Source organism: Calonectris borealis, chromosome 5 (assembly GCF_964195595.1).
Source record: "Calonectris borealis chromosome 5, bCalBor7.hap1.2, whole genome shotgun sequence".
NCBI lineage: Eukaryota > Metazoa > Chordata > Aves > Procellariiformes > Procellariidae > Calonectris > Calonectris borealis.
In genome coordinates this window covers 17,034,038-17,054,848 of record NC_134316.1, presented here as the reverse complement: position 1 = coordinate 17,054,848, position 20,811 = coordinate 17,034,038, and the positions used below count along the sequence as shown (strand labels likewise).

The 20,811-nt window shown below is 40.0% G+C and overlaps 1 protein-coding gene across 1 annotated transcript in view; it reads right to left on the bottom strand.

Annotated features, from left to right (window-relative positions):
- The window catches only part of CLMN (calmin), a 76,947-nt gene that overhangs the window by 5,998 nt on the left and 50,138 nt on the right, over positions 1-20,811 (bottom strand). Inside the window, exons 2-12 of the mRNA XM_075151175.1 lie at positions 18,421-18,482; positions 15,713-15,808; positions 14,122-14,205; positions 11,259-11,351; positions 9,773-9,963; positions 7,765-7,958; positions 6,687-6,769; positions 3,931-5,244; positions 2,707-2,888; positions 1,107-1,161; positions 21-82 (exon numbers count right to left, since the gene is read on the bottom strand). Of these exons, the coding sequence (XP_075007276.1) occupies positions 21-82; positions 1,107-1,161; positions 2,707-2,888; positions 3,931-5,244; positions 6,687-6,769; positions 7,765-7,958; positions 9,773-9,963; positions 11,259-11,351; positions 14,122-14,205; positions 15,713-15,808; positions 18,421-18,482 (2,416 nt within the window). The remainder of the gene's footprint in view (positions 1-20; positions 83-1,106; positions 1,162-2,706; positions 2,889-3,930; positions 5,245-6,686; positions 6,770-7,764; positions 7,959-9,772; positions 9,964-11,258; positions 11,352-14,121; positions 14,206-15,712; positions 15,809-18,420; positions 18,483-20,811) is intronic.

Below are 20,811 nucleotides of genomic sequence, written 5' to 3'. Positions count from 1 at the left end.
TCTGAATAAGAACGACTCACCTGATGACTAATGGATTTTCACTCATATCTGTCATCTTCTGCTCGTTTACACCATAGGTTTCCTTAAACAAACCAGGAATAGATTATATAAAAAAAATAAAATTCAGCATCTCGCAAAGATTGTAATTGTGTGTGTATTTTATGCAGAGTATATCTAATGTTTGCTCAAATAAAATGGAAGTGTGCGTATAAATTTATTCCCTGCCAGCACATCCACCACTGCAGTCTGGTACACACACAGCAAAGGAAAGTAGTTGTGAAAAAAGATGATGTTTTTACTTTCAAGTGCTTTCATTCAGTTGAATAAAGCTCCCCTCATTGATACATATTTCTAGTAGCTCTGACAGCGTTGCAAAACTAAAGCATCTGTGTGAAACCTCAGTTTCATTGAACGTTGGTGGCAGCATTTCTTTAAAACTCCAAGATGGTCAGAATTTTATTTTGTGCTGAAAAGAGCCATATTCCTATCCTTGCCCAGATTGCTGATGCTGTCCCTTCTTTCCGACTTAAAAACTAAAAATCCAGAGTTCAGCTGTATAGAGGAGAAACCAATGTGAATTTCATCTGCCATTAAGGATAGTTTCACATTACAACTAAAATTCTTTTAGGGTTAGCTGCTGCTATTGAGATAATACAATACACTGCTACTATGAAGGAGAGGGAAAGAGCCCAATCTTTCGTAAGAAGTGCACTTCAAGAGACACCCAGCATTTTTCCAGGGCTGTGACCAGGGCACCAACGTACACTCAGAGAATGCACAAACTAAAAGAAACTGGAGCAGCAAATAAAGGCAGCTTCAAAGAAGCAAAACGTTGCAGCTATACAGTTATGACGAAGTAAGCCTCAAAGTTACAATAGATTTAATTGTAGTATTAGGTACTCCTTTGTGGATTTGTTCAAGGTTCAATAAGGTTCGGTTCCATATATTTAGGAGAGTTCAGTAAAGCTTTTCCACTATGCCTGGTTTTGGCACTAAAATTATTAGAAGTCACAGGCCTTTTGTATTATCACCCTTTTACAGTATGTGAACTTTTGGAGTTTAAGAGAAATAGAGAAACAGCGATAGGTAAACTTCCACATACTTACCTCCTTAGAAGTATTAGGAGATCTTTTGCGGAGATAAATGTTGGAATCACTGGTTCTGAAATGTATGTAAAAGCAAAGTTTTTAAATTCATAAAGCTAAGTTTTGTTTTGACTTCAAAGAGAGCCACTGCAATTGCATATGCTAGTTTTGAGCTATGCAAAACCACAGATATGCATTGTTGCATGTATTAGAATATGGACTTGAATTTATCAGTAACATTATAAAAAATAGCTTTGGGAAAATCTGACCCTCAGTAAAAAAATCCATATGCTCAAATTGAAATCTCTTCTGAAAAATGCTATCTGATAGGATTTTTGCACCTTTGATATCACTGACGTTTAAGTGAGAGTATACCCCAGGTTCTGTGGCTGTCTATATAAATAAAAAATTGACAGACCTTTCAGGGAACAGAAAGCTTGAAGGAGACAATGGGTTTTGCTAAGCAAACTCTTTCAAATTCATTAGAGTGCTATAGTAATAAGCATCAACAAATTACAGTTCATGTCCCACTCAAATACATTACCTAAGAACTAAATTAGAACATAAGAGGGAGCAGAAGTGAATGGAGTAAAATTAGCTGAGTGTCTCTGTACTGGGTCTGGCTGGGGTGCAGTTAACTTTCCCTATAGCAGCCCCTATAGTGCTGTGCTTTGTATTTGTAGCTAAAACGGTGCTGATGACACACCAGTGTCTTGGCTATTGCTGAGCAGTGCTCGCACAGCACCAAGGCTGTCTCTCTAACCCCCCTGGCAAAGGCCAGTAGGCTTGGGGTGGGCAAGAGGTAGGGAGGGGACATAGCCGGGACAACTGACCCAAACTGACCAAAGGGATATTCCATACCATGAGATGTTGTGCTCAGCAATAAAACTAAGAAAGGAGGAAGCTGGCAGAGGGACACACACACTCTTGTTATTAAAACGTTTGTCTTCTGAAGCAACCACTATGCCTACTGAGGCCCTACTTCCCTGGAAGAGGCTGGACATCACCTGCTGATGGGAAGTAAAGAATAAATCTTTTTTTTTCTCCCTTTTTTTTTTGTCTCCTTTTGCTTTGCTTCCACACGTGGCCTTTGCTTTTTTCCATTAAACTGCCTTTACCTCGACCCATGAGTTTTTCATCTTATTTTCTCCCCCCATCCTGCTGAGGATGGGGAGTGAGAGAGTGGCTTGGTGGGCACCTGGTGGCCAGCCAAGGTCAGCCTACCACAATCTCGTTCACTTGTTCAGAGAAAGAAAAAAAGGCCAGCAAATATCTGTTGGAATGAAGCAGTGTCACGCTTCCACATGGTGTCACAATGCCCATGAATTCTTTCATCTCTGTTACAAAACACTCTTTTTGTTGGAAAAACAGTTGTAACACTGCCATGTTCAAAATTCACTGGGGTTCCAGTTGGGTTTTGTGTAGCAAAGTTTGTATAGCAAAGTCAAATCAAGTCCCATTGGCACTGAATCACTCAACATGTTTAAGATAAACACAGAAAGAAGCGAATGAGTCCCAATACACTGCTCCTAAAAGAAACATCCAATGGACAGGGCACACTTCAAAAGACCAGGCATTCATACCAGTTAGGTGTATTTAAGACAAAGTCAATGTGAAATACCTGGCAAATTCCTGACAATCATCAATTTCTTCCAGTTTATCTTGTGACAGAGCAGTAGGGGCAACTTCTGAGATCTGCAAGTCTTCTGCTTTGATCGTATTTTTCCCTTCTTCCTCCCTATTACTACTTTTTTCTGGTCTCTTTATGGCTATTGATAAATCCTCTAGATGTTCTACTATGGCCTGTTGAAATTAAGAAACATTTTGCATTAGACAACAAGACTGTTTCCCTACCCTTCTGATATCTTAGTGGTGTAGCCTACTCAGATGCTAAATTGCATGTAGTACAAGATTGAAAGTCTCACTAAAGAGAATAAAAAGCAATTCATTTCTTGAAAATCATTTTGGATACATTGAGCTATAAAGTGTCATCAGTTCAACATACATAAATTAGTTGTCAGTTCTTTTTATATAAGAAGTCATGACGTGACATCGCTCTTTGAAGTAATCCACTAAGACTTTTTTTAATCTATCCCCAATTAGTCTTTGAAGCTAACAGCAAATTGACTTCATTACTCTAGTAAGTGTCAGGACCAAAACATGTCCAAGCAACTTGTCTAGAGTTGAGTAGAGCAACATTAAATGGACACTCATTCCTGAAAAACAGTCTAAAATTACTGCGCTGGAAAATGTGTAAGACAATTCAAAATCAGTGTCTGCAAGAAGAGATACAGTAGCAAATTGCCTAAATCCATTACATAGAATAATTACCAAAAATCCTCCCTCTTTCTCCTCCTCTAGTGTAGACAAGCCTTCATTTTACCCATGTAACTTATCCTACTCAAATTGGTTTAAGTTTTTGTAGGCAAACTTATTTGGATTCAGACAAAAATTACCTTTGCCTGTATCCTTCCTGTATCAGCAATACTACTTTCTGTTTATCTCATTACAAATTGTTAAAAATACCTTCTGTGATAATCTTTTATGCCTAGGGATTATACAGGAGCCTCAAATTACTTTAAAACATAATTAAAATTCACATTTTTGCAGTACTATTAGTATTAGGGCTTATTCTCTCTTTTAATGTCAGATCTTCTTTGGGATCTGCAATTCCATTCATTCCAGTAGAGGGCTGTGGCAAACAGCGTTACCGGACAGGAAACCAAGTACATTTTACATATTTCTCCAAATCATTGCAAAACGAAAGCAACTGAAAACCACTGAAGTCAGATGCCAATCCTCCCTATATACACAAAGAAATGCTGGTGATAAAAAAATAAAATACCTCAGGTTGTTGTGGAATAGTGGAATCTTGATGCCTTTCAATTTCAATTTCAATTTCAATTTCTAACTCTTCTCCTACTAGTAATGACACTTCTTTTTCATTGGAAGAATTCATGTGATTGTTAATATCTGTTGTTTCCTCCTCGCCATTCTCAGTATCCATTTCTGATGGAGGGACACCTAGCTTATTCCCTAAGTCTGGCTCTGGAGCATCTTCCTTATAGTTCTGTTCTGGTAAGCCCTTCTCATGTAAAACATCCGTTACTGTTTCAGAAGAAGCTTTGTCATTTCCAGTATCATAACCTTCAATACAAGGCTCAAGGTAAGCGTTCAAAACTGCTGATATGGGAACGTTATAATGTGGATAATAAAAGAGATCATGGGGTATTACAGATACTTTTGAAGAACCGAGTAGCACTTCAGCTGAAGACTCAACTTCATCACAGCTGTCCACGTCCTCTGGATTTTTAGGTACATCTGAGAGAGACTCATCAGATGTTTCATGCTGTGTAGATAGTTCTTGGCTTTTGAGATTTGAACCATTCAGTGAACAATGGTTAGTTTCTATTGTCTCAAAGACAGGTGATTGCTTTGTATGTTCATTTTGTGGAAGTTTCAGTATTTCCTCGTTTAGAAGATGAAGAACATACTTATGCATATCTTCTTGTTTTGAGGTATCTTCTGGTAAAAGAATTGAAGTTTGGGGTTTGTTCTCTTCTACTTTATTTACAGATTCATCTGTAAGTATACCTGAAGTCCAGGATAATGGACTCAAAGAAGAAGTATTGGCTGAAAGGCTCTTAGTTTCGTTGTCATATTCAGTAGAGGTTTCTTTAGTTAATTCTTCAGAGTAGTCTTCAAAAGAGTCAACAGAATTTTTCTGATCTGTCAGAACAGCTGGAGAAAGGTCATTGTTCTGTTTTAGTGGATCATCAGATATGCCCCCTTCACCTGGCATGAATTTATCACTTAGAACCTCCCAAGAGGAATTGGATTCAAAACTGACAGATCCTGTAATTTTCAGTGAGGTAGGCCTCTGAGGCTCCTCTTCAGACATTTCCTGTGCATCACCTAACACTTGACTCAATTTTCCATTACATTTTTCAGGAACGGTTTCTGATGGGATTCTCTCAGGTGTGTCATGAATATGAACCTTTGGAGGAGCAGGATGACTCCTTTCGTGATTAACAGTATACATGTTTTCTTTGCTTTCACTTAAAATCAAGATTTTGCCTTCCTTTTCTGAAGGTGTGTCTTTGATGTGGACATACGTGGACTCAATTGGAAGCTCCTTGTCAGGATCTGTAAAGTCTTCCTGTAAGTGATGATACACCATTAAGAGACAAATCATACCTCAGATACCATTTTACTTTTCCCAAACACTACAGAAAGAGTAACTACCTAGCCCATCACCTCATTACCTTGTGAATGGCCAATTAATGACTCACTTATTTTGAAAGTAGGGAAACCAATTTGGCAAGTCAAGTGAGTTGAACAAAGCTCAACGTCAAGAAGCTACTTGTACAGGAAGATTAGAATGCAGACAAGCCTACTCCTAAGTTGTTAATGTATTCATCTCTCCCTGTTGCACCTGTGGAGACAACTGACTTGGCTTTTTGACACAATCCCAAACCCTGTGAATAGACTAAATCTAACAAGTCCACTAAATCCACTGTGAAATATATTAATATACTAGATTATTCCATTCCAACAGACTGTATTTAAAAAACGAAGTAGGCTTTTTCTTTGTCCATTAAAATGCCCACAAGTCTTAATGCCAACAAATCTTAATGCTCATCTAATCTAATAATCATAATTAGATTATTATAATAATTTTAATTCCAGTGACTTTAGTAATGCCCACCAATTTTATAAGCTACAAAAAACACACCAACTGGAACATTCAGTCAAGAAATGAGAGGAAAAGCCTTTCATGTAGGAACCATTGTTTATGTGCATGTACTCTCGCACAAAAACTTACCCAGACACTCGAGGGACACCGAGTCCCTTGGGAACCCTTTCAAGCCAAAAAGACTATGTTGAACTAGGTTTGTCTGGAAGTACGAGCAGCCTCCAGAACAGTTTTTCAGCTTACGGACATCTCTTCTCCAGTTCCTGGGACTTCCCATTTTCTCTCAAGTTTTCTATCTCCTATTCTTTAATTCCTCTGTAAGTTTATCCTCTGTTTCTCCAAAAGACCTTTGTCAGTCCCTGAAACTGTCAGTCCCTGCTTGCTCCTCAATTCTTTATTTTTGATAAAGTCTACATTAAAGTCCTGGTCCTTTCAGCTGCAGTTTATTTCATGCTTACAATGTGTGCTTTTGACTGCTGCATTGACAAGATTCAGCCTCTGGTATCTTGTGTCTGATACCTGCTAAATTCAGATTGATTGTGGCCCTCAAACTTGAGAAGATAGAGTCAAAATGAAATTCAAAGTCCAATGAATCATCATAGATGAAGGGATAAATTTCAGCCTTATTCTGAGACTGAATAGTAGAGCCCTATGTAACCAATTCTAACCTCTGAAAGTTACAATTGGATGCAAATGTTTAAAAGCACAATTCCACCTAAAGCATTTTAGCAATCACCAATGAAAGCCCATTTGACTGGATTTTACAAAAATATGAAAAATTAAAACTGAGCTTGTGGTTAAATAGTTTAGAAAAGAACTTAGAAGATAAATACAGCAATAGCTGACTTTACTAAGTACGCCAAAGCAAATTAAAAAAATGACGTGATGTAGGAGTAAACACATACCCCTTCCAACTCCGGGAAGTGTTCCAGAAATTGTGCCACATACGTCACAATTGACTGTTCATCGGGTGATTCCACCATGATATCTATGGAGACAGATGCAAGGGGCTTGAGCACACATGGCTTTGAAACGCTCTTGCAGAGGAACAGATCGTCAGACATTTATCCTGCCTTTATGGTGAGAGATATAACAGCTACAAATGCTTTTCTTTTTCTGACAGATCAGAGAGGGTGGAATCCTTTTCACTGTTGATGGTACTCGAAAGAGTTCTTAACATCTTACTCACATTAATTTTTTCCTATTTCCAAACACATACTGAACCCTGATCGGGGTCCCTTTTCATCCACCTTCATACCGTCATTAGACAGTGATCTTGTTGAGTGACAGCACACAGGATTATTTTTAGCATGATGGCCCAGTCTTATAACAGGTGACCCATGAAAGCACAAATAACCGATCTGTGCTTTCAATCATAAAATCAAGGCCTAATACCTGTGTAGTAGACTTCAGTAAAAAAGACTGCAAGAAGTAGCTCCATTTATATACATGTATTTATATACACACATATTTGCTTATGTTTACATGTATAAATATATATATGTGTATATGTGCATTGTAAAGGAAAAGCTCGGAGATGCAAATACATTTGAATAGGTATCTACCCATTTTCCTGGTACAGCAGACTCTCACACTTCATCCTGGAGTGACATTTAGTCTCTGCAGACTGCAGGCATTACGAAATGGCGCTAATGCATTGAGACACCTCTCAGGACAACAAGGTGGTGATTAATGCCCACCAGTAATGCAGATGTCACATAGCATCTAAACATTAACCAGGACCAGTGTACATAGCTAAAACTCTGGTAAGAGTTCTGTCCCCAAGGAGCTTACAAATATGACTGGAAGCATACGACTACAAGCCAATGACCAATTCTTTTCTATTTTTCTTATCAATCAGCCCAACACTGATCACATCAACAGCTTAATCACTGGGAGGTTTTTGGTAGGTATCACAGTGCAATATTTATGAATTCATTATCGTTTGAATGTTACCCAACAAAGTTGCTGTAGGCGTTTTACCTTCTGGTTCTAGGAGCCGAGGAACACCCAGCTTATTTTGTGCTATGCTGAAAGCATCCTCCAGGTTTTCTCGAGCCGATTTCTCCAGTGCTTGCTTCATGTCTACCAAAGTAGAGTCTATTGCTTTTATGATAGCTAAGAAAGCAAGACCACTCCTCCAACTGCTGGCAAAGTCCTGAACTGCAACACCGTACCTGAACAGAATTACATACAGTTTACATGGGTGGTTGTGTTACAAAACCCAAAGTAAAGGCATCATCACCTTCAAAGACTCCTGAAAGTTAAAAGTAAGGTTGCTGAGTTGCACTAGTCACATTTGAGATCTTTTTGGATTTCGAAATGCACAAAACACGTCCATAAAACAGAAGGATTCACAAACTGGATTGGTGTGGCTAACAGCTGACATCAACCTGCTTGTAGGAAGTAGTTAGGAAAAACAAAGCCCTCAAGAACTCAGCAACCACATTTAACATTCACAAAACCAAATGTCTGTGTGATTCCTGTTTCTGTTGCTCTCCAGCATTTTAATACCATAGCTTGGGAAGACTGCCAACACTTAAGTATTTAAAAACATAAGCATAAATGATTCACATTCCTGTGTACTTGGCTTTCTATAGCAGAAAATTATGCTTTGCCAAATGCAAATGGTGTGAGTATATGTATAAACCACAAGTGTGTTAGATGCCCAAAGTTTTGGAGGAAAAACAACCATCAAACTTGCAATGAAATACAGCCCCCAGAATAGAAAATTCTGCACAGGTCATTCGATAACAGGATTATAATGACGCTATTATGTTTTTAATAGTGCAGTTGCAAGAACAATTTTCTCCTATTTGATATTTTCAATTTGAACTCTTTGACTGGACTGAAAAGTCTATGGCCTTTACTTCTCTCATCCTCACTTTCCTTGTACCACTTCCCTGTTAATGACAATAATTATTAGCATTATTTTGGGACTAAAACTGTGCTTCCTCTACGCTCTGCACTAGCAGCAGTGAACTATGGATCTCAATGGGACATGTTTATCTACAACAAGCACCCTTAGCTTCACTGGAGATAACCAAGGGATGATGTGGCCCACAGGACCAAATATTTAAGATGTAAATTTTTATCTTCAACACTAGACACAGAACATTTGTGTTCACAGGCAGATTTAGACATATAAATCCATTGACAGACAAAAATGCCAAATATTCAGCTATCCAACTTGTATAAGTAAGTTTGACCCATGTCCTCTTTAAAACTCTCTGGCAGTCATCACTTCAGATAACAACGTATGTAAAATATACTCCAAGCATTTACACGTGCACTAGACATCTTTCTTACACTAAAATTTTTTAAGCCAATAGTAACTCTGCCAGGTTAAAGCATTACTAGACAAAATGCTTGGGCGAAAGAACTGCTTTTTTATTAAAGAGGAGAGAGATGTGTTGAGCAACAGAAATGGACCCAAATGTTACAAGTTCATGAGAAGCAACCCAAGATCCACCCCCTTCCCCTCTTTAATTCCGAGGAAAGAGGGACTCTAAATACGGGCTCTGTCCTTCAAGGCACTCTGCAGCACACAGAGAAGCTCCCTCAGGGCTGCTGCTTAATTTGAGAGGCTGTTCCTAAAGTCTTTCAATACATTTATTTTTTCAGTTCACCCCTTGTTTATGCCTACCCTTTAATTAGCAAAAGATATCAAATAGACTGCACAAAAGCCAGGGGGTGGGGGCAGGAGGGAACGATCCTGTTTTAAACAGCGCCAAGCAGATTAGTGCAGGTTAACATTTAACGCTCAAATCATGAAGCCAGCAATGCACAGGAATTCAAGGTCAGACGGCCGCTGTAGATGCACGGCCGGAGGGATATACCCCCCTGCAGAGACCCTGCGCCTGCAAACTTCGAAAGCGGAAGAAGCCACAGCGCATGGTGGTGCACACACGGGGCATGAGAGAGAAAAGAGCTTCAGCTTCAAAAGTGCAGGTGGCAAAACACGGTTTTCCACGAGGGTTTGTTAGCTTACTTTCTGGTTTTCCTCTGAACCCAGATTAAAAGGGCTCTGATGGCTTTCCGCTGATCCTTCACTGTAACGGACACGTTTCTCTCCACGCTGGGAGTGCTGGGGTGGGATGTGTCTGACTCGGGACCGCTGGGCCCGGAGGACAGGCTGGAGGAGGATGAGTTCCTGTTGAGGTTGCCTGTCAGCTCCTTAATCTGTAAAAAAAGGCGAAACACCGGCTGCACGGAGAACTCAGTGCTTGCTTTCATGCAAACTTTAAAGATAACAGTGCCATAACTGAATTTTAAGAGGTAATTATAGGCCTGTCCATTATAACTCTCAGCTTGTATTGCACAGGCGTGACAGCCAGCAGCAGCCCTGCTGGCAAGCCCAGGAAACAGGCAGGGCAGGGTGTCAGTTAAGGCTGAACTCAGCAAATTTGTATTAAACAAAAAGCAAAGAAAGATGTCCTTGAAAGAAAAGTTGGTTTAACTGAAATTGCTCTTCCTCTTCACAGGAGGAAGTTCTTCCTCTTTCACTTGCTTGAGTGAAATATTTTTTTTAGTCAAGAAATGGTGATCTGCAGCAGCACTCCTGTCCTTGGTCAGCATGGATATTTGAGTCCAAATTATCCACTCTGCTGCTTTTACGTCCCCCATGCCTTCTGCTGCTGGGGTGACAGATTCTGGTCACACCGTCTCTGCCCGCGAGTCTGTCTGGCCAAACTGGTGCTGGGCACCACTGTTCAGCTTGAGGAGCTTAGCCAGGGAGAGAAACCCCAGTGCAACTTCGAGATTATGTTTTAAACCTGTAGCCATTTTAGAAATGAGTCCAAGAGAATGAAAGAGCCTCATAGTCTTACGAGAGTTGCAGAAACCCTCCCTCCATCTCTCTCTGTTCATTAAAATCTGGTATTGTCTAGAAGGACATATTCAAAATATGTGTAGATTAGGGAGCAGTTTTCATCTAAGCCTGGGGCTAAATCAATTTTCAGGCTCAAACCAGTTTTATCAGTTCCAGGCCCTTCAAGATCTTTCATTTGGCCCTCTACATCAGTTGCAAATTTTTGCCATGTTGAGTAAGTCTCCGGAGATCAGTGATTCTACATGGAATTTCCCACCACGTTGGACCAAATCCAGAAAGGGTTAATGAAAATAAACGGTGACCTGGAACCAAACCCGAGACATTGGTTCAGATCCAGGGAATCTGGAACAGAACCCTGAGAAGGCACAGGAGAGAAGGGAAAGTAGTAATCTGAAGCTCTAATTCTCGTCCAAGTCAAACGAGGGCTTAAATTGTCTCCTATTTACACCAAAATAGGTCCAATGAAGTAAAATGAAAGCAGCTGCACGTACAAAATTAGTGTATATTAAGAGGGGAAAGCTCAGGTTTAGCATGCTTAATTATGTTCTTTAGGATTAAAAATCAATTTAAAAATCAGTATTCGGCTGGAATAGATTGATACCATGAAGATTGTTCACTTATGATTAAAGTATTCAAGTTTTATTACCTGAAAAAACAAGATTATATTCCATATTAGTCCAAGTACCAGAGAGGAATTTCCATCTGCTATTTCTGCTGCATCGATACTAACAAGCTTTACCTGTAGAAGAGATCATAAATTCAGAGCCGAATTCAAAGAAGCAATGTAAATGCAAAAAATGCACTGAGACTACTGGATATGTCCAGAACACTTCTGCCACTGACTGGCCAGCCAAAAAGCAAGACTGAAATCTTGTGTAAATGATAATTTGCCCTGATCACAACCACCTTGCTCATTGAACTCTTATCTCAAGCCCCCAGCGTAGTCTGCAGAACAGAAGTGAGCCCAGTTCTGCATCCTCAGGACCACAAATGTGTTTCCTCCATACAGAAATGGAACAAGATGGTGCCCCCTCCAGTGGATCCTATTCTTAAAAAGTAGAGAGTCACTTCTCTTACAAAAATTAAACTCCTAGTAAGATCTCCTTACTTCTGTTTTGCTAAGCATCTCCTTTCTTCTTGCTTATCTCACCTTACACATCTTGTCACAGAGTTCTGATTAAATCAAGTAGCAAAGGATAGAGTTGCCTAATCCAAACAAACTCGACTTTCCCACACTGAGGTTTCTTCTACCTGATAACACCAGGATGTTATTCTCTTAGACAACACAGACTTGGTTTTGGCAAAGGTCACGGAGGAGGGAGGAAGCAAGGAAGCTGTCGGTACTGCACATGGCACCCAGACTGAGTTAAAGCCCAGCATACAGCCCATTTATCACTTATAAATCCTGTACATGATGAATCACTTAGCAGTGCTTTACCCTGCTGCCCCAGTTCCACAGAAGCGTACACTGATGGGTTCCACCCACTGTGGTTTAATATCTAACCCCGAAGCTCTTGGCAGCCAAGGCATTTTGCCAACACTTTCAGCACCACCCTTTACTAACCGGTTTGGTTAAACTGAAAAAAGGAAAGCAAAATAACTTTTTATCTAGTGGTTCACACAACAGTTTTTAATCTTAGCAAGAAGACACCTCTAGCTGTCATATTTCAAGGCTCAGATTTCTTGCTAGCTCCAAGGTATTTGGCACGGGAAAACCTTTAAGACCTAGTAGATTTTAATAGCAGTTTCTCCAAAATGGGGAGCAAGCGTCATTTAACATTAGGCTCCGCTCAGTGTCAGCTCTGTCCTCTTAACTGCTGCTTATGTTTGTCACCCAGCCCAATAGAGATACCTGGCTATAAGATACTGGCTGCTTACTCTTAAGGAAGCAAGAAATCCTTAGAAAAGTAGGTGTTTTAGCACTACTAATTAAAAGACCACCTGTATCCAAGGCTCCTCCTGGCCTTGCTCGTTGAGTTTTTAGGTTGTCCCCTAGCAAGGTCCTGGCAACCAGACATGCTTCAGCTGCAGCTCTGCAATGAGTTGATATCAACAGAGAGAAAAAAATCTCATCTGCCAGTGGGCCTTAGCTGGATTTGGGTAGAAAGCATCAACTGGGAAACTGTCAAGAAATCTGAGAACTTGTAAAATATTTCTTAGCAGTTCTATAGCAGGACATGTAGACATACACGTTTAGGGCCAGAGCAGCCCCTACTGGTGGACTGTCTAAAAGGAGACTGGAACACCTGGAAGTTACTGGACAACTTCTTGACTTTTCACATCCTCTCCTGGGAAAAAAGGCAAAGGAGGTTAAACCTCCCACATCTACCAGGTCGTAAGAGATGCACTAAGGCCTCAAATCATGCCCGTTCCTGCACTGGGGTTGCAGTGAGTGCATGCACTCTCCTGCATAACTAGCACTGCTGCAGGATCTCTGGAGCAAGAGCTAAGTTCACTGCAGGGAAGCAGCAAAGTGACACCAGTTGCTGTTGTGGCATTCCACCCAAGGCAGGGTTTTGCCCCTATGCACACACCAGATCCCTCCCCACTCATAAAGTTTAAACCCTATAGAGTACTTGCACCCTGGAGTCAATAGGATCATCAATTACATTTTCTTCCCGGATGGTATAGTGGAGAAGTTGCAAAGCTTTATTTCAGATACTAGATAAAAATATCTTTCAGTACAGCAAGAATGCTGCAGTCCTTTATGGGACATAGTCCAGTATTAGTTTTCTCTTTCTGAAAGATCTGGGTATACCAGGTGTATGAGTTGTGATATGGCTGGGACTTCTCTTGACAGCATTATTTCTCAACACTTTTCAAGAGCAGAGAGTTTTCAAGACACAGGCCACATTTATAGGGCTTTGGAATAAAGCCCTAATGGGAGAAATCAAAAAAGAAAAAAAGGATTGAATCATTTCAAGCTACAGGGTCTGATCTTGCTTGGTCACTTACAACTTTAGGAAGTGACGTTGCAGTACTGCCACGCTGCCTATGAGGGAAGTTATATCCCTATAAGGTTTTGATTCCTGGAATTATGCATTTATGTCATGTTCCCAGATTTAATTTTCTCTTGCCTTTGACTCATGATCAGCTGCTGCAGCAGTTTACTAAATACATGACTTTTAATATTGAAAGTATTTCTGATGAAAGGAAGGAAAGTAATCTACCTTTAACATAACTGAAGTAATGCCACTAAAACCGAGTTCATAAAGATTACTTGCATTTCTTTTTATGTTCTTTTAATATTGGGTTCCTGATCCTTTAATCCTGTTGAACTTTTACATTATAAAATGAACAAATAATCCTTGTTTTAGACTCTGTAGGTGTTCTTGTTGAGCATTTTTACATGGCTTTTCAGCCTTGCTGCTAAGGTAAGTCACAGTGCCTTTAAGCAGTGCATTCCCCTTATGTACATGCAGAGCATCAGACTAGTTACAATTACAACAATTACAATTTGCAACATACATCAAGAGGAGCTATTAAGATCAGCCTTTGGAAATACTCACATTACTGTCCTCCAAGAACTTAAGTGCTTTGGCTATGTTGTTCAAACGAAAAATGCGATGAGTTGAAGATTTGTATTCGTGCATCTAGAAAAAATAAGAGCCATGCTGTTTTTAAAAATGGTGAAATTATTCACCACGTCATACGAAGCTTAAAAAAACTACAGATACATAGGCAAAATAAAGCTAAGGAAATCTACGTATATAAAATTATTGCCATCTTTTCTGATCAGTAAAGTGATTCAACTGCATGATCTGCCCTTGCTGTAGCAACCAGCTTTCCTACTCTCCAGATGTTATCACTCATTTGGACCTGCCACGTTGATTATTTGTGTAATCACTCCCCAACCACGTTCAGTCACAGGATCAAATTTACCTGAAAATTTGTAATAATAAATTTTTTTTTTCTTGAAATAAATTAAATGATCCTAATTGGGAAGTGTGAGCAGTTTTCATAGCAGGCACAGGCAGGTGGGAGGTAGAAGCCTTCATTTTGGCAGAAATGACACAGATTTGTTGCATGCCTCTCTCCCTGCAATTCCACTTTGGCACACTGTTTTTATCGCACGTGTGCAGGAATACCTAACTGCCAGCACAAGAAGTTTGGCCAGCTGACCTCACCTCCTTCTTTGTCCTTCTCCCTGACCTCCTGCGGCATAGCCTAGGGTTTACCCTCTTCAATTCCTTTCCAGCCTGGCTCTCAATGCAGTCTGTGTGAATGCACACAGAGAGACTGCTGCTTCTGCTACAGCTCCCCAAAACTGCAAGAATATTAAAAAATCAGCAGTTCTGACTGTGTGTCCACAGTGGCCATTCATGCTGCAGTATGCAGCTGGTTCAGTCACTACAGAGCATCACCAGGTGATTGCAAGTGCATCTGCAGTGGTGAGACGGCTGGAGAACAGGTCTCTCCTCTTATCCAAGTGTGATACCCACACGGAAAAGAGTACTTGCTGACAAGATTGATGTAGAAAGAAAACATTAAAGTCAACTGTAGTTGCTCATTTATATTTGCACTGGGTGTTTCCATTTCTGGTATGTGGAACTTTATACAGCTCTTACAAAGAAAGGAGAGAAAAAGATTCTGGTAAGTGAAACTTTGCCCTTCTGATTTAGACCATATTAATAAGACTTATGAAACCTGAGCTGGGATACCAGAACTAAACTCACAACTACACCAAGCATCAGCAGACCTATTAAGTGTCATAATGATCTTAAACAAAACAGAAACACAATTTCTGGATTAAAAAATAATACAGCCAATATATCTTCACTTGGTAATATGACTTGGGTGATCTCCAAACGGAATATATGAGCATTAATGTATTAGAGCCTTAAAAAAATTGAGGGGTAGGAACATTTACACTGATCACACACCATTTACACCATAGTTATATATTTCCTTGAAATCTAAGTTACAACTCAGGACACCAGCCTGTAACATAAGGAAATTACAATGAAGTTGCTGAAATGCTTATTACTATACCCAAGACACAGGACCAAATTCACCTCTATTCCTTGGATGTTCATACATTGTTGCTTTTAACATACAGAGCTCTCTCCCTATGGAGGTTTCTCCCTCTTGTATACATACCAGTTTTTGTCCTGACAGGACTTCCAGTAGTGCCATCAAGATTTTGCCATCTTGTATATCAATAAACAAGTCTTTCACTTTCAGAGGAGGCTTGCACTGTGAAGAAAAGAAACCAGATAGGTTCTAAAGCAGTACTGCTTGGTACGTCACCATGATTTCAGAGAGTAAGAAGGAGAATTTTACAAGACAGAGATACTGGAAATAAATCTTAGCCTGCAGGAAGAAAGGGCCGACTTTTCTTCACATCAGTGGCAATTCTGTCCTAAGAATATCTGAGCTACATAGTACTCATGTAATTGAGATCAGACAAGGACTTATTCCATAACAGAATCTCACCCTAAATACTCTGCCTAGGAAGCAACCACCTGAGAGTTGGGTCCTGATCCCTCAGACTAAGACAAGTCCAGCAGAAGCAGATCCCACTTTATGCCCGAAATAAGCCCGAGACCCAGACAGCCCAATGTCCTGTCTCCTCTGTAAGGTTTCTGGTGGTGCCATTCTGTTTCCCAGTATTTTTGAAGTACTTTAAATAGCAACTTCTTGTATTGTGTCTCTCTCTTCTCAGCAAACTCCTCCAAAGGGAACCATCTCCTCACTTCACCGAGGTGTCTGATGATGTGTGCGCTGTGAGGCACACAGCCAAGTCAGCTCAGCCCTTAGGGGTAGTCTCAGTTGCAGCAATTACGCTCTGTTCAGGTGTCACTCACTCACGTGTCCCTAAAGAGCCAAATCTTTTCATCTTTGGTCGGGCAATGCACTACTGTTCGATTAAGCAGTGCTTCTGGCAAACTGGAACCATACATTTTTGTTACTAGTCTTTAATCTAGCCAAGAGTGCTAGATTAAATAGCCAACAATAATAACAGCCAACAATGCTCCATACTGAAAGAAAGAAAAGTACCATTCATTTCAAGATTAAATAACCTATCTGAAAGCCTCAAACCCAAACCTTTTTTATTCTTTCATTACTTAAGACAAGGACCACCAGAACTCGGAAGATGCAGACTACTCCCAACTATCCCATGACCAGCAGAGCCAGCTCCTCTCAAAAGATGACCCAAATGGGATGGTCTGCTCCAAAAGGGGACACACCACACCGTAAATTTCCTGAAGAAGTACAAGAAGATGACTTCACTGCTGCCCTTAAAAGAATGAAGCCACTCTGCAAGAAGTGCTTCTTTGAGGATAAAGGCAGAAGCCACCTTTCTCAGTGGTTGTCCTCGGAATCACCTGTAATCAGAGAGAGCTTTAGCGAAGCTCTCATTATTTACAGGGATATGTTTGTTACGCCACTTCCAGGAAAAACATTAATATAACAGCAGACTTTTGCCCTTTCTTCATAAAAGCATTTTTCTTTGTTGAATCAGAGAGGAAAAAAAATTGTATGCACTCCAGAGAAAACAGTTCACCTGCCCACAAAGTTTCTAAGACATCAGATGCTTTGCACAGCAGAATTAACAGCACCCTACAGCCTTTTTCATAATCTAATTCCTTCTGTAAATCAAAGTCCTTCTCCACAGTCACATATTTGACAACCCTTTTTGACAACTTCCAAAATTGCAGTTAGTTTAAAGTCCTAGAGCCTGATTCACGAAGGAATCACGTAACACTGTCTTTGTTCTGAGAGACCTTTGGGAGCAATTGCTAGTCAAGACATTTCCAACTAGCCTTACTCTGATTTTTCAGTGAGATTTAAGAGGATCCCTTTATTCCTTCAGCAACACTCACTGCAGAGTAGTGGACTTAAGCAACTACATATGTGATGCCTTTCTTCTAAAACCCCTTTGCTCTACTATGTCTGAAATGCAATCACTTTCCAAGAACTACAAGAGCTAGACTGAGTGTCAGCTTGTAGCCCAAACTTAGTCCCAATCTGTACTTCATGAAATTTAGCCACAGATACTAAAAGCACTGTGAAGCCCAAACTTCAGTCCAAGTTAGGACTGTTGGTCTAGGTTAGGAAGCTGGTCTCATTCCTTGATCCTGCACTAAGCATTGCTGCTGCCTCAGTAATACTAAGAATTTTTTTTCTCCTTTCATCCCCAACGGCAGGAAAATCATCCTCTGGATGGCAGACTGCTCAGGAGAGTTAGTACTTATCTACTATCAATAAGAACAGTAAATTAGGTTTAATAGCCAAATTATGGTGTGATTAAGAAACAATTACATCTTAAAAATATGAAGTGATGTTCAAAAATCAGTTCTGTAACATAACTGGATATATAAAGATCCCATCATGCAGCCCCCCAAAACATGACTGATGAGGAATTAACATTTCCCATCTGCAGATCTGGGATGAAGCCAGGTTCTGAAGAACATCTGTCTTTGACCATGATGCCTCAGATGTTCGAACTTCCAGTCCAGGGAAGAACACAGTCGTCATCACCTCAGAGCAGCCTAAACCACATTTGATTTTATGTGGGTACATTCTGTGGGAAAATTCTAGCCTCACGGTAACAGTCAGTAGCATTAAAGACTTAAATGCACCTGAGATGAACTAAAGCCAGCCAAGCATTCACTGTGCCTGAAAAGCAATTTTCATTTACCCAGAAACTTGCTTTCACCTTCCCCTCATTCTCCTCCAAACCTCCCCATACGAACAGAAGTCAACTTTGCTTCCAAACTTTGACTATTTTAAAAAGAATTAACTGCAGTCTGTCTATGGTTGTGTCCTTGTATCTCAGTATCAAGACTGTTTGTCAGTCTTACCTTTCCCAAATGTAGGTTTATCCATCTGGTAAAGGTCCTCTTCTGTACATTTTCCCGTTCCACTAGAAATATCAGAAACAAAAAACAGCACTTAAGTTTCCAGAAGAGGGAAAGCTGGTAGGAAATTTCAAAAACTGATGCACAAAAAAGTCCAAATTCATGAGAGCCCTATGAATAAAACAAATACATTCCAAATCGAGAGGTATAAGGTTGAGCTATGGTGTTTTACTCAATTTCTTTGCCCAGACATGAGCTACACACTTGTAGATGCATTCTAAAGGACGTAGGAAGAAGGCACTCTCAGTTTTGCAATCTTCAGTGTAGCTTTTGAGAGGTGAACATTTATGTGTTGTGCACAGCTCTCCGGTGATGTTAGATTATGAGCAGGCAGCTTGACCCTTCCATGTCAATTTATAGGATTATTCCTCTGACACCCTCATGCAAATTGGGCTAGCGTGGATTCCAATGTACTTACTTGCATGCACAAGGAAACAGGACTGCATTAGCCAACACAACAACTTTGTCTTCATTCTTATGAATGGAAAAGCTTCATCAAATCTCATCTTCCCAATCTCCTAACTAGTGCATTTAAAATCAAAATTCCAAGTCCCTACATTGAAGAATCTTTTTATTTATATTGCAATAAGATGAGGAGTGCTTGTTCCTTGCCAGAAGGGCTGTATGCTAGGTGCTGTACAAACAGCTCTTGGGCCAGCTGAAGAGTTTTTAATCACATCTGCCATTTCCTGAATCCATTTCCATAGTGAACTACAGCAAAAGTGTAAGGGGAATCATATTACTGACCAACTTCCATTTACCTTCTAATATAAAAAAGTAAGCCATATATTTAATATAAATGAAGTAGACTGACAAAGTAATAGTTCATTTTAGAGACAATTATTCTCAAGTGGTTCTCAAATTTCACTTGAATTAAGGAAATCTGGCAATTTATGAACAACAAACATTAAAACTAGTTATATGCTGTATTTCAATTTACTCATAGAGCATATCAAATATATTTTAAAACCATTTTGTGTTTCTTCAGCCCTACAAAAATAGCTAACCTATCTACTGGGAAATCACATTCTGTAGAAGTCTGGTTTGTTTTTACTGGTCAGACTAATTATAGGCTAAGTAGTAGCTTCTGTAAATCAAATTTTAATATTGTTCTTTTTGATCATTTTAACTGAAGGGTCAGCAGCCTCTAATCATATGTATAATTGTTTTCCTTATTTTGATGTATTGGAATAGAGCTTTCAGCATGAATTACATCTGTCACTGACAGCCATTCGGGCCTTTTAAGTCCTCTCATTCCTGTAAAACCTGATTTTATGTAAGATTGGTTAAAAAATGTCATTACCCCTTAAGTGCTTTAGAAAACATGGAAAATGCCAAACTAATTATTGCTGTTGGCTTTTCTTTTAAAATATCTTAGAAGAATGTGCACAGATTTGAAACAGCTCTCTACAAATGAAACTGTAAATTATATTAGGGTTCCAGAATATCTGTAAAAAACCCACAGCATTTACCACCTACAAATCTCAAAGTACAATAAACTAAGAGACCGTGTCACATCTTTCTTGGGCTTCACTTACTTCAGCACCTCGACCCCAAAACTGGCTTTCGATGCACTCACACATCCACGGCTGAGCAGCAGAAGTGCTATGTGTCACCTAGGGTGTAACTTCCACAATCGATCTGTTAAAATTAACTTCTGAGGGTGGGTGGAGGTTGATGTTAAGCCAGCTCTGTTCCCAGATACACTTCTTTTTGTTCGAACACACATGTTGGTGCAAAAGGGAAGGCAGAACGGGCGCAGGCGCTAATGGCAGGGAACGGGGCCACCTCTTTCTTAAGCTTGTCTGAAACGCTCAGGAATGCTCAGATGGGCAGTGCCAGGTTTCGGGGAGGACAGGAGACCTTATCAAATGGGCTGGCTCTACAGACTTCCAATGTCGACCAAAATCAAAGAGGAAACACAGAGGGGTACACAGAAGCAAAATTAATGTTTTCTGATTTCCCCAGAGGCTCAGTTTCTTGGTTTCGGGTCCTATTTTTCACCAGTCACTTTGGCAACCTTCAATTTCAGGGTAAATAAAGATGCAAAAGAGCGCTGTGTTTATTTACAGATCATCCATAAAGCTGAGCACACATCGGCTCCTAATTTTGCTGCAGAAATTCTGCCATCGATGCAAATTAGAGTTGCACATATGCCTGAAAGGATGGGCGAACCAAGCTGGTATTACTGCTTTTGGAAGCTCACACACCAAAAAAAATCCAGGCACATTCAGGAAAGCACTTGCATATATACACAGGCTTCTGACACTACTCGCTGAATGTTTCTACAGTGAACAGACTCTTACCAGCAAGAACGATGACACCAGAACGGAC